This window comes from Daucus carota, chromosome 6 (genome assembly GCF_001625215.2).
Source record: "Daucus carota subsp. sativus chromosome 6, DH1 v3.0, whole genome shotgun sequence".
NCBI lineage: Eukaryota > Viridiplantae > Streptophyta > Magnoliopsida > Apiales > Apiaceae > Daucus > Daucus carota.
Genome location: NC_030386.2, coordinates 21,852,490 through 21,867,044, shown reverse-complemented (window position 1 = coordinate 21,867,044; position 14,555 = coordinate 21,852,490). Strand labels below are relative to the sequence as shown.

At 34.1% G+C, this 14,555-nt stretch overlaps 2 protein-coding genes across 2 annotated transcripts; both read left to right on the top strand.

Annotated features, from left to right (window-relative positions):
- The first annotated feature begins 31 nt into the window (after nt 1-31).
- Nucleotides 32-5,829, top strand: LOC108225775 (cyclase-like protein 2). Its single transcript, XM_017400729.2, has 6 exons — nt 32-513; nt 1,884-1,928; nt 2,706-2,778; nt 3,543-3,640; nt 3,869-3,939; nt 5,431-5,829. Exons 1-6 carry the CDS (start codon nt 102-104, stop codon nt 5,554-5,556), a joined length of 825 nt encoding a protein of 274 aa, XP_017256218.1. The 5' UTR covers nt 32-101; the 3' UTR covers nt 5,557-5,829.
- A 4,257-nt stretch (nt 5,830-10,086) lies between these two features.
- Nucleotides 10,087-13,457, top strand: LOC108225767 (DNA-directed RNA polymerases II, IV and V subunit 3). The gene is made up of 3 exons (XM_017400717.2): nt 10,087-10,652; nt 11,719-11,956; nt 12,880-13,457. The coding sequence occupies exons 1-3, from the start codon at nt 10,204-10,206 to the stop codon at nt 13,150-13,152; spliced, it is 960 nt and encodes a 319-aa protein (XP_017256206.1). The 5' UTR covers nt 10,087-10,203; the 3' UTR covers nt 13,153-13,457.
- Nucleotides 13,458-14,555: the final 1,098 nt, after the last annotated feature.

Sequence of the window (14,555 nt, the reverse complement as noted above, 5' to 3'; positions counted from 1 at the left end):
GCCAGGGAGTAACTGTGTCTGACTGTCTGCAGAAAACAATACTACTAGTATTAAAGGAAGGAAAAAAGAAATCCCCTTTGGTTTTGGCAAGTTAAACAAACATGAGGGCTCCGTTGATTTTACTAGTTTTCTTTCAAGTTCTTGCAACTATATTATTTCCTGTATCTGTTTCATCACTAGATGAAGCATACCCATCTCCATATCAAGATGATGAAGCTTCTTGTTTTAAAAAGACTGAAACTTTACAACCAATCAGAAGAGAAATTTATGGGAATGGTAGAATCATTGATATTACACACAAATTCACACCAAAGACACTTAGTGGGCATCCAGATGGGCTTGTTGATTTTCTTAAACTATCTTCAGATATGAGAAATGGGTCACTTTATAATTTCTCAGTTATGAAGTTACCTCTTCATTCTGGTACTCATGTTGATGCACCAGGACATATGGTTGCTGATTATTTTGATGCTGGCTTTGATGTTGATACTCTTGACTTGGATGTTCTCAATGGTACTTTCTACTATTTGCTTAAACTTTATATTTGCTTATGTTTGAGCACTTGAGCACCTGCCTGAGTGTTCCTGTTGAATTATTATACTATGATGAAAGGGCAAGCAACAAGTTGAAATTATCTGATTTATTTACTGTTTAAGACTTGATTATACTATGTTCTGGTGTATAAGTTTGAATTTGTATGATTTTTGTAGCTATAGACTATGGTCCTCGTCCACGTAGGCTGCTTTGTCATAGAGTTGATCAATTTCTTCTGATTCAGAAGAAAAATTCATCCAGGTTTCTTTCAGATCATTTTCTCTCCACTAAGTTAATAAAACTCAAAGAAGAAAGAATTGGAATTTGGAAATTGTATGAAGGGGAAAGTTTGACCTACTGGATAGGAGATGCTTCCTTACGGATAGATGTTAGGGATTATAGATTATTCATCATTCTGTTTTGTGTCTAACAGTGTCTTTGAATTCCAGATACATTTGTATCAAGTAGTTTAAAGTGGTACTTTTATTTATGATGGGAGAATTTCAGGGTTTCGGATGCTAAAAGCTCGTGAGGGTTCACTTCGTTTTGTGTGGGGAAAGTTTAAGAGTACTTCATCTTGATAGGAGTACTTGTACTTGTAAGCTTTGTAATAGTCGCTGTAAGGTTTCATTTTGTTACATCTCTAAACTTATATCTTTAAAATGTTGGGCGAAGTAGCGAAGTTTTGTCCTGTATAGCATAATAGCTAATACCATAGGTTATTATAAGAGAATAATGATGATTCTATGGTACTGAGAAGAAATAGCTGATAGTTGACACTACCCATAGTTTAGAATATATGATTTCTGTGAGGGGTGAGAGGATGGTGGGCAGGTTGATTTCTGGTTGATTTATTGGACTTCCATGATCTCTTTAATTATATATAAGACGCTAAAAAAGTCGTGGCTCTTAATATATGTTTGTTCGTAGTAAACTTTAAACCCTGGTCAATACTTAATCCTTTAGAATATTTATTGGACTAGTTCTGATCAGTGTATAGTTCATTTCCTGAGACTTTATAATCCCACTCTATTTGTTGTTACCTTCAGTCCCATGAAATGAACTACAAAATTGATTAAAATCTAGTCCATGAGATAAACGAGGCATCAAATAATCCAGGGATTAATAAAACAATCAAACAAACATAACCTTTAAATTATATATTCTTTATCTTACTGTCTGGTTCGTGCTAATTTCTCTGAATACTAGATGCAATTGTTCTTCCGAGTCTTCAATTGTTTTATTTTCTTTAATGTCGATACAGCTTTTTACTATCGTAAAGAAGTTTGAATAACACACATTTAATATAATTAATGAATTGTGATGATCTTATTTCTTTATATTCACAGGTCCTGCGTTGTTGGTTGATGTTCCAAGAGATTCGAATATAACAGGTACCTACAATTAAATGTTTTCTAGGAAAATATATTTCTTGATTTGAGTTTCACTATTACCTGGTTATTTCCACCTAGCGGCGAGATGCTTATTTAAGCTTTGTACAAGTGCTATATATAATTTTCAATTGAATCTGGATACAGACTGATATTAGGATGCAAAAGTTGAAAACCATAAAAACAGTGTAATTTAGGCTTCTAACCATACAACACACCTATAGCCTACAAGGCTACAACATCTCTTGCCTTTACAAATGCAAAGTACCGGTTAGCAACTAAAATCATGGACGTGGATGAAAGATGCAGATAAAGCCACAATGAAACATTGTTTCTCTCTGTTAAACAATAGGCTCAATGGACAATTATTAACTTCTCATTGCCAGCATTCAATCTTTATATTTAATGATCAGTCACTTGAGTATCCAACTATTTTGTGGTCCTCTTGGGAAAAGCCGGATTCATGTTGCTGAGAAAATATTCTTGATCTTAATGACCTTCAGATCAGCGTATCTACAATTTTACAACCATGGAGCCAGAAACCTAATCCAATATTAGTTTGAGGCAACAAGCACATGTGTAGTAAAATATCTTTAGACTTGGATGATGATAAAACTTAAAACGACTGAACTGAGTGATCTAATAAGTTCAAATGGAGGTCGAAGGAACTAATTTACATGTTAAAGTTTTTAGTTTGACTGATTTAACGCAAATTTTGTGCTACTGTATCTACTGTTTTATAACTTTCCGAATAACATAAATTTTTGTGTCATGTCATAGCTAAAGTCATGAAGTCCTTAAATATCCCCAAAGGAGTAAGGCGGGTACTTTTTAGAACATTAAACACCGACAGGTATGTGATCCTCATATCTTTTGTTTATATCTAAAGATTACTCCCTCCTTCCCATTTTAATTGTTCACTTTGCACAAATCACACAAATTAAGAAGTATTAAATGTGATATGTTGTTATCATTGCCATGCATTGGTTATACAAATATACTACTAAGTTTTCATTCATTTTGGTTAAAAGTCAACATAGTTTGCATTGTAAATAATGAAAATTGTGTGAACTAGTAAATGTTAACATTGAAACTTGTTATAATTTGTATTGGACAAAGAAAATGGACAAATAATATGGGAAATTTTTTCTTGACAAAGTGGACTATTAATATGGGAAGGAGGGAGTATATTTGTAGATAATGCCATGTGTATTTTGTATCTGAAATGTCATAGTGATGTTATGAAAGTGTTTTGGTATGTATCATTTTAGGAATAGTAAAACATGTAGATTTGCATTGAACGTTAAAGTTGTTTTTTCAGTATCTTTTTTAAATTTAGAATCTGTTAGATGTATATATTATTAGTCTCTTTAAGCTTTTGTTTAGATGGATACATTAGTGGAATATTATTCTATAATATGATTTAATAGTTCAAATTGCACACCTAACCATAGTTCGGGTAGGAAAATAATCGCAAGAGATGTAATTCTGATCTTTCCCAGGTTCCTATATGTAACTTCCTTCAAATTGGACTGACCATTTAATTCAGTTTATTTGATTATATGGACTTGGTGAAATTTTGAAGCCCTATATTTTATACTTTTCCCCTTGTTTCAGGGGCCTGATGTGGAAGGAGGAGTTTGACTCTAGCTATGTAGGGTTCATGAAGGATGGGGCACAATGGCTGGTGGATAACACTGACATAAAATTAGTTGGTAAGTAAAGATGTCTGTCATTCTATCTTGTCCCTTTGGTATCTTTTCACCCTCACAGATTCACAGTAAAATCATCTAAACCTACTAATTTTAAGAAATTTAAGTCATGCATGTAGTAGATGCATCTTCCTGTTAACAATTCCAATACTCAAAACACAGTGGTATCTCAGTTGCAAGAAGAGTGGTGTTACTGCTGTACTGACGTAATTCTAATGTTCTTGAATACAGGGATTGATTATTTATCTGTTGCTGCCGATGATGATTTGGTTCCTGCTCACCTTGTTTTCTTTGAAGGAAGAGTAAGAACTGTTTTTCCTTTCTTTTAGAAAATTTCGAAGTCCAAGTTTTGAATATTACTTCACTTATCATCGTCAATGGGCAGAGGTCTACTTGCTGGCAGTATTTACTTTTGTGGACTAGAAAATCATACATAATCTTGTTTAGATTTCTATATGCCTAGTGGTGAGGCTCCTTGAGCCCTCCTGTTTGCCCATGCATTTGAATTCCCAGGGCCCTGTATATTGCATTGAATTAAATATATGCAAATGCCAAAATACATGCCCCTATAAACAATGATTGTATTTCTATGCTACAGGATAGTCACTTTAAACTCAGTGCTTCTAGATCACATGTGTGCAAATATCTCTATTTTCCCGTAGTGTATATGTTCTGATAAACAGAGACAATAATTGAAATGAAAGGTGGAAGACCCAATCATGGCGAAGAAAATGCAGAAACTCCATGATGCACAGGGGTAACACCAGCCAAGTCCTAACCATAACTAAACAACCAAGACTGCAACAAAACAATACCACTAGAATCAAATTTTGGAACCAAAACGTAAAATATTTATTGCATCCACTAGAGTGAGCTGCCTTACAATTAAAGATATGATAGAGTCCATTATCACTGAACTATCTTAAAATTCTGAACTCCTTGATCCCTCTAAGAGATGCCAGCCTCCAAGCCTTCATAATTTAAAGCTTCACCTGGCTTTTCATCTTAAGTCATGGGCTAGTCACCACGGAAACAATATATACAACTTCCAAATGCTGAACAAAGATGAAAACGTTGGTACCCTCTTTATGACTTCAGTCCATGAGCCCCTGAAGGGCTTCATTTGTTATTAGGTTCTGTGGCCACTGAAAAGTGTACCTGGATGCATTTCCAACTTTCTTAATATATACACAGGGTTAATGATCTTCTGCTTCAGTGTATTACTAATTGTACACTATAGATCGAAGTAAAGAATAATAGAAAAAGGCCATACTTCGTGATGGCTATGATGAAAGCCTTAAAACAAAGTAAAGAATAAGAGAAAAAGGCCATACTTTGTGATAGCTATGATGATTAATTGACCGAATTTTCCCTTTATTGATCAAAGTGGGGCTTCTCTTATGCTTCCTGTCACGATCTCTTCTTTCTTAAACTATCAAGTTGAAATCTTCTTTATGTTTTATAGCTAGTCTGTGTGTTGGCTAATAAGCATGTCACAGACCCATTGTTATTGATCACTTGATCAAATGAGTCGCTATTATCTTCAATGCATCTGGTCTTTTGTCTTTTATATGTTCATGCATACAGTTAAGTTCAGTAGATGGCATCCGCCACTTCTCTGAAAGCATGGTTCTTGCCCCCCTCTCTATCCTCCCCCCTTTGAGCTCGTCCATTCGTTGGGTGATCACTTGCTTCTGTCAGCTGTCGTAGTATAGAACTGCATATAGAACTGCAAAGACTTAGCTAGAATAATACATTGTACCAAAACACTAACTCTGCTGGAATTGATGCAGGAGGTCATTCTAGTTGAAGGCCTAAAATTAGATGGTGTGAAAGCTGGAATATATAATGTCCATTGCTTGCCACTACGATTGGTGGGTGCTGAGGGATCTCCTATAAGATGTATTCTCATGAAATGATGCTTTTTTTGTGAGTGCTTCTGGACGAGATTGGTTGATGGCAAGGGATCCATTCCTTTTTTACTGATGTAAATCTAGTCGGTGCTCCCATGTTTAACAGTTCTTCAAAGCCTTGGGGGCCAAACTAGTTCCTTTCATCCTAAGTTCAAATAAAGTGTAGTTTACTCTGATGCTGCATTGTTAAGATTGTGTATTTTGTGCAAACGTGGCATGGGGGTGTTCTTGTGCATATTTATAAAGTTTCAATACATAATAATAAAGTGTTGTTTTCAAGTTCTTAATTTTTAATAGTTTCAAGTTTGTAGTTGTCTTACAAAAATTACTATTATCCTCTTTACTGCCATTTTATTTTGTAATTTAGATAAAGCCATATAGATCTGGAATTTGGATATGAATCTAGATTTATTTGAATCATGATCGCCCCACGGCCCTTTAGGCCAAATTTGTGGAGGGAACAATAGTAACCCTTAAAATTTTCATTTATATCTATTTTTATTCATATTATATTTATATTTTAACTATAACCAGTAAATGTTTCTGAGCAAAACAAATATTTTGTTAATAAAATGTAAGCAGTAGGAATTTTTTTAAGATTAAGTAGTGATGGGGGAATTTTTAACTTTTAAAATGTCTTTGAAGGTTTCTAGATTTTTTTTTTTTTGTAAGGTGAAGGTTTCTAGACTTTAAAAGTTGTTAACAAGGTGGTAAGAGTCTTCAAAATAGAATAAGAAAGTTTAAAAAATAAATCCTGTTTGGACATTTTCTTTTCCTTTTGGACATAATTCATGATATTTTTCCTGAATAAGAGAAATTATGATACACTTCAAGTTCCACATCTTTCACATTTGTAATAGATAAAAAAAGCGTATGTAGAATTTTATAACATAATATTTTATATAATATTTATTGCCCCGATTCTGGTTAACACTTATTTATAATAAAATAAAAAATAAAATTAGATATATTATAATTTATTTACATTATAATATGAGTACTCAGTTATGTGGGATTAATAAGGGTCTCAAATCTGCTCTTGGTTCTGGTGATGTTGTTCTTTGTAAGATCACTTTTGATTCTGACAAGGAACCTATACTGAAATTGGGTTCCAAGGTGCTGATCATGTTTCTAAAAGTTGCGGCGAAGATGAAAACAAAGGACAAAACAATGAGAATCTCAAGAGAGGACTTGGGGTTTATTTGGATGGAATATCTGGTCAGAGATAAATAGCTGTGTTGGTGTCAACAGTAAGGGCACCGAGTGTTTAACATTAGATGTGTTTGCAATTGATAATGGTGTCCCTAATATTGATAATCATGTCGAGATGAACATCCTAGCTTTGATATGGACTGGATAGCCGAGTTGCTGACTTCTGATCAAGAACAGGGACTAGTTGAAGATATCAGCAAGTTAGGGAAGAGGAAATATGAAGAGGAGAATCTGTGCATGACTAAGAAGATGTGTCTTTGAAAATTGTTAGTAATTCTTAGCTGTTAATGCATTACTAGTTGTCTGTTTGTCTTATACTAGTCACTATGATTCTCAAAGTTCATTGTACTTTTTATCTGCCTAGGTATGAATCTGACATATGTAATGCACAACAAAAAACATATTCAACTATTCTGAAATTTTCACTGAATATATCCTTCTCTTTTATTTTTTGCTGCCTAATTTTAAAGTTATCGTCTTTTAATTTGTGTTGAATGTACAAAAGATGTACTATATTTGCTGATAGTAGAAAAACTAAGTTTATTTCTGGTATATTACCCCGTCATAAGCTGATGGAGAAGTAGGGATTTGGTCGAAGTACCAGGAAAGATTAAATGCTTGTAAGTTGTAAAAATCTTGGCAAAACCAACATTAAAAACCGTTAAGCACTTGTTTATAAGACAAAAATTCAATGATGACTAGAGTACTAGAGCAAAATAGATACAAAAGTTATGCTACCTAATTGGTATATGTGACGAACCCTCTGGAGGCACCAAATAAAGCATGCGTTTTTCTCTATACATCCAGTGAGGTTATTGTGAAGTTTTTGCACATGATGCAGCACGTATATGAGTGGAATTCCATTATAAGTGAGATCACTATTGTCTATTGCATCTCCCTGAGCTTCTTACTAGTAAGGTGACTTTAACTGCATATTACTGTCCCATAAAGAATTTCACGGATTAAAAGCTTCGTAACTCTAAAAGAAAAGAAAATAACAAAGAGAAAACATGTGCTGAGATTTAACTCCCCGCTGTGTTATAGGAATAAAAGTCTTATGAGTCATAATCGAATCATGGTAGACTGGAGAATGTGTTAGTGTACATTTACCCTCTTTTACTTAGAATTGTAAAAATAGAAAGATTTAGTAGAATACTATTGGCGTTGTTGCCCTTTCTTCATTGCCATTTTTATATGGTGAGACTGGATTAACATAGAGAGTATTGATCGGACCTGTTTGGCTTTGAGTTTACCAGGGGTACCAATATGCTTTACCTGATGTCTGAAGATAGTCTATGGCATTACTTGTTGTCATCACTGGCACTACACCACCCCTATCTTCACTGTAAATGAATGTATCAATTTTTGAATATAGAAAAGTTATTGCATCCAAGCTCCACATTAACACTTAAAATTAATTATTTTTTTCAAAAAACTTTATAATTGTTTCCTATATAGCCACACATTGATGCCACTGATCATGACCTTCCTACTAACAGGCAAGATTGTTAGTGGGGAGTCCGACACTCCGACCTATCAATATAGCAAGACTTGACAAGACTGCCTGCAGGTGGGTGATTTGTGGAGGTTTTCTAATAGAGAGACTTATTATTCGCACTTACCAGAATCCTCTCGAAATATGATATTTGGCTCTGGAACTAAATCATTTCTTCTGTTGTCTGAGCATACAATGATCTTTGCTTGTTTCTGTGTTTCCTCGTCCATAAATTATAAACGAGCTTCAATTACATCACTTCTCATGATTCAAGTTTAAGTGTAAGTTACTACTCCCTCCTGGAGTCCTGGTACTCATGCTGATGCAGCAGGATATATATATGGTTGCGGATAATTTTGATGCTGATTGCTGGCTATACTCTTGACTTGGATGTTTGCAGTGATAGTTTACTATATGCTTAAGTTTTCTAGTGTGTCTGTGCAACATAACATAATTTCCGGTCTATCATCAGCTGATACTACTACACTGCTTCCCCATAAGTTCAGGATTAGTAATTGACTCCATGTATTGGGCTTTTTTTTAAAAAAAAAAAACATGTGCTGGGACTTGCCAGTGACCAGCAAGAAAAATCTTCATTTGTCTTGGTTCTAAGTTCCAAGCGTTACCTTTTCAGAAAAAAGAAATTCACATTCGGCTTATATTCAAATATTCATAGAGTGAATGAGTGATTTTTTGTGATCTAATATATCCCAAGAGCAACGACAGCTCAAGTCTGAAAACACTGAAGTAGCTTAATATCTTATGAATCAAGTAAGATTTTTTGTTATATATTTTTGTGTGATACGGTTTTTTGATGAAATAGAACCTACTCGAATAGAAATTTTGAACCATAATCAAGCCAATAAATATGATATTGAAGATATTTAATTTTGATTTCGATTTTATTATAAAATCACACAGATATTACCAATACTCTATTTAGATGATATCATGATGATAACGTCTTTTCTATAAAAATCACATTACGATGAGAATTGATAAATTTACTATAACATAATAATGTTTTTGTGAATTTGGGGATTTTCATTTCTCAGGATAATTATTATCTTACCAAGTACGAATATAATTCTTTCTACCTTTTATGAATAAAATAAAAGAGTTAAGTTCAATGAATATCACATTTTTTTCGGAAACCTGGAGACCACGTATGTTCTGCAAATAAAATAATTCATAAAAACATTGCAAAACCTATAGTTTTGCAACTCATGTTCTACGAAATCATTATTTCATTTAAAATCTTGAACATCATATAAATTTTACATGTGGAACATTACAAAATGCTTTGTTCTATGAAATATGTTTAAATTACAGAACATTTATTCAACTTGCAGAACATACATTATCTACTTATTAAACAGAGATGATCTTCAAAAATTTTGATGAATACATGATATTTATAGAACATATTTTACAAAAAAATATATTTATAGTATTTTAATTGGAGAACATATGTGGTCTCCAAGGTCTCCGATGAAATAGCGATCTCCATAAAAAATTCCTCTAAAATAATAAATTATAATAAAAAAATTAGAAAACATAAATAATAACTCTAAATTTCTATTTATTTGATTAAATTTAACTATTTAAAAATTTACTTGTATTACCTGAGGTGGATCCCTTCAGCCGTGACATAATTAATATTTTGAAGTTGGAAATCTTCTCAGATCTCGGGAAGGAAAAAAAACAAGGGGCTGAAATTTTCTTACTCTGGTGGGTAAATATTTTTTGAGGACGGATTTAGAATATATAATTAAATAAAATTATTACGTTACGATAAATAAAAGTATAAAACCAAATCATACGATACAATAATGTTAAAGTCACTTCTCAACACTACAAGCAAATAGCAATCCTCATGTTCATCTCAGTTACCCCTAATTTATAAACCCTAAAACTCACCCACATTTGAACCGCCAAACACACAGATGGACGGAGTCGCATCATACCAACGTTTCCCCACCGTCAAAATCCGCGAGCTCAAAGACGACTACGCCAAGTTCGAGCTGCGCAACACCGACGCCAGCATCGCCAACGCGCTCCGGCGCGTGATGATCTCCGAGGTCCCCACCGTCGCAATCGACCTCGTCGAAATCGAAATCAACTCCACCGTTCTCAACGACGAATTCATCGCCCACCGTCTCGGCCTCATCCCGCTGACCAGTGAACGCGCTATGAGCATGCGTTTCTCTCGTGATTGCGATGCGTGTGATGGGGATGGGCAGTGTGAGTTTTGCTCTGTGGAGTTTCATTTGAGGGCTAAGTGTCTTGGGGATCAGACTTTGGATGTCACTAGTAAGGATTTGCATAGCTCTGATTACACGGTTGTCCCTGTCGATTTTTCGGATGCTTCGGGCTATGAGAACTCCGAGACTAGGTCAATTTCTTACTCCCTAGTATAAAAATGTGGTTTTTTTGTGTATAGGTTAAATTTAAAGAAATGCATGTAGCTATTTTTTTGGGGTTACTAATTTTTTGGGGTTAGGGTTTAAATAGTGGGTAAATTGGGTGTAAATTAGTGTATATTTTGGTTATGTTTAGGCTGTTATTACATTTATGCTGTGGAAGGGGATAAATTGGATAAGTTGAAGGCGTAAGAGAGGATACAAGATGGAAGAGTAAAAAATAATGCAAATTTTGCTATGAGAGCCTTGCGAAGAATATGAGTAGAGATAGGATTTGAGGGATTTATCCCCAAATTATGACATTATTCTCTGGTATAAATATGGAGGAAAGGGACGGGGGGATAAGAATCAAGCATTCTTCCATACAAAATAGTAATTAAATTTATGTTGTTACCGCCTAGTTTTATTTCTTCCAACTAGATGGCCATAAATTTTTAACTTTGCAGTTGCGGGATTTCCAAAGAATAGCAAACTGAGCCTTTTAAGTGTTATTTAGAGGTAAAGAATGTTGGTTGGTTGATAAAGTAGAGGAAATGCCCTTTTGAGGTTTATTTGTAAGTCAATTTTTGAGGAATGTGAAAATGAAAAAAGGAGAAGGTTATGAATACATGTATTATGTGCTTCTTCACATTGTCATTGATAATTCAATATATATTTTACCTTGTATATAAGGGACGTAGATAGATTGGATGGTATATATGCAAATTTTTATTTTATTTGTTCAGTATGTTGGCATATATATTTTGATTTGTTTCTCAAGCATCAACGTCACAATATAATAAATGGTGCGTCTCTACAAGAAGCTTGTTTGCAAGAATCTTTATACCTTGTTACTGCGTTTGTGAGAATCTTCATACCTTGTTACCCGCTTTGTTCCTGCATGTAAAACACTGTGTATTAGTTATAAGTTTAATTTGTTTATATAGTAATTGGTTTTGAGTTAGAGTGTTATTATCATCTAAAGAGAATGTGCATGTTAAATAATTATAAATTTGACTAGAATGCTTGTATGAATGGGCAACTACTTGTATTATTTAGGGGAATAATTATTGTGAAGCTACGCCGTGGACAAGAACTGAAGCTGAGGGCAATTGCCCGAAAAGGAATTGGGAAAGATCATGCAAAGTGGTCACCTGCTGCAACAGTCACTTTTATGTATGAACCTGCCATTCATATTAATCAAGAGATGATGGAGAGTTTAACACTGGCCGAGAAACAAAGTTTTGTTGATAGCAGCCCAACCAAAGTCTTTGAAATTGATGATGAAACTCAACAGGTTTGAAATTCTTCCAATTCTATTTTCTACAGCGTTTTTGTGTCTAGTTGAAATAATGGTGGACAGCTAATTTCCAGTCATGTCTGTAGTTATATGGGTGGTGGATCTGTTCACACACACCGTGATTTGAAGTAAATGTATCTCTGTATGGTAATTAACACCCTGGGTTTATCCTAGAAGATAATGTCATGATGCTAACCACAGTAACACACTTTATTTTGTTTTTATGTGTCCTAATACAACCATGTTTTTCTTAAACTGTTACTTAACACTAGAACCTGTTTGGTTTTGGTTTATACTCAGTGCCATCAGCCTAATGGTCATTACTTGTTTATAGGAGTTATGCTATTCTCATTTTGTATCCCACAACGGATGCTTTAGAAATGTAAGAGGCTGGAGATATCAATAGCTGGGAGAGTGAGGTCTAGTGTCATACGAAATTAGTGTGGAGTGACTAAACTCTTTGAGGGGAAAAAAATATAACAAACACTTGGCAGAGTTATACTTGCTCCACGCTATAGTGGATTCTCATATTCAAGTTGGTAAGTAATAAATTAGTGCACTTCTCCAGTAAGATGGAAGTGACCAAAGTTGATCTATAGTTAGTGGGTTACCTAAAAAGAATTAACAACAAACACTTCGAAGAGTTATTTTTATTGCATGCCATACTGCATCTTAATATTTAAGTAGATATGTATGGGAGCTTATACAAATGGTGATATAGCTAGTAAATTTGTTTTAAAGAATGTTCAATCAATTTTGGGTGTGAAGATTATTTATATATCGTGTTATCTTTTGGTCATCTGAAGTTCACTTCATTTTCTTGGAAACATAATACTCAAGCTGACACTGTTGCCGAAAATTTATAAATTGCTCCTACTATATAATAAAAAAAAAAAAATCATTTGCTTTTCTGGTCTCAGGTTAAGATAGTTGATTCAGAGGCTTACGCCTATGATGATGAAGTGCTTAAGAAAGCAGAAGCTATGGGAAAACCAGGACTCATAGAAATATATGCAAAAGAAGACAGCTTTATCTTCACTGTTGAGTCCACTGGTGCAATCAAAGCTTCGCAGTTGGTGCTTAATGCTATTGATATCCTGAAACAAAAGCTTGATGCAGTTCGCCTGTCAGATGACACTGTAGAAGCTGATGATCAGTTTGGGGAATTAGGTGCACATATGCGCGGGGGATGATCCTTCTAGGTTGTGGAATTCCTAAATATACATTTTAGGCAATTCTGAAACTAACAAAATTCCAGGGGCTCCCGGGAGTTTAAGATTAGGCTTTTACTTTGTGGATCCCTGATGCTAATGAACTTCTGCAAGTATGTGATGCCTATGATGAGGGTAGATTGTCTTGTCGTTTAACTTTTGCACTTATTTGCAGGGTAAATGCAATCCAACTAGTGGGTTAATTTGGACAACTTCAAATTTCTTGCATCTTTGTTGAAATTATCTTGTGTTATTATCAGTATAAATTATCACTCTAGTTGTATCCAGCAAGATCAGTGCATCAGTGATGGTAATATGGTTATTGATATGTTTGGTAGTGTTTAGGCCGGTTATGGATCTTGGAGTTCAATAGCGAATGGAACTAAAGGATACACTTTTTTTGACAAGTCAGTTCTGAGACTTGTAGGCTTGTAGCTGTATGGCTCATTAGTTTGTTGGGCTAGAAGGTATTGAATTCTTTTTTTTTTTTTTGTTTTTTTGGTCAGGTCTAGAAGGTATTGATTTATTTACACACCTTTTGCCTAGTGTGCTCAAGGGCAAGCCCAAACCGCAAACCTATTTCTTTATTTGTAATCATCATTCATCAAGTCTCATAATTTAATACTGTGAGTAGGTTCGGAATTGTGTCTCTTGGGCTTTGTAAACTGATCAAAGTCCTAGAAACATGTACATCTGTTATGGACCAAATGACCAAGTATTTTAAAAGAGTCAAGTCTATTGAGTTATGAGAGCAAGTATTTGATTAAGTTTAGACTTGTTAGTATCTTATTCTCTGGTTCGAGGGTGTAAACAACTTTTTAGTATGTGTTCGGAAGGAAACATTATATAGAACTTTTACGGAGAAAGAAGAAAGTATGAGAAAATGATGACAAAATATGAATGCATTTAAATTTTTTGTGATAAAAATTGTAAGAAAATATGATATAGAAAATTCCTTCTAAAATAAAATATGTGAGATGTGGGTTAGAATTATATGAAAATAATAAGAATGAAATGATTGAATGAACGAGAATTGCATACAATTTTTTTGATCTAACACCATTTTAGAGTATAAAATTCATTTCATTCTCGCTCCATTCCATTTAAACCAAGTTGTGTGGACGTGTTAACACTATAACATTTTTTAAAAAAAACTGGATGGTTAAAATGATTATCTGGCGTTTAAAAACAACTGAATATATTTAGCAAGTTATAATCCTGAGAGCACGGCACTTAACACGTATCATGCTGAAGACCGGGACCTAATTACAAATATACTCTATATATTTAGCATAAACAGTCTCGTTTCGATAAGTGACGTATCCATATGCTAAAAAAATTCAAGTAGAGATAAATATATATATAGAGTGTTACTCCAATAGAAA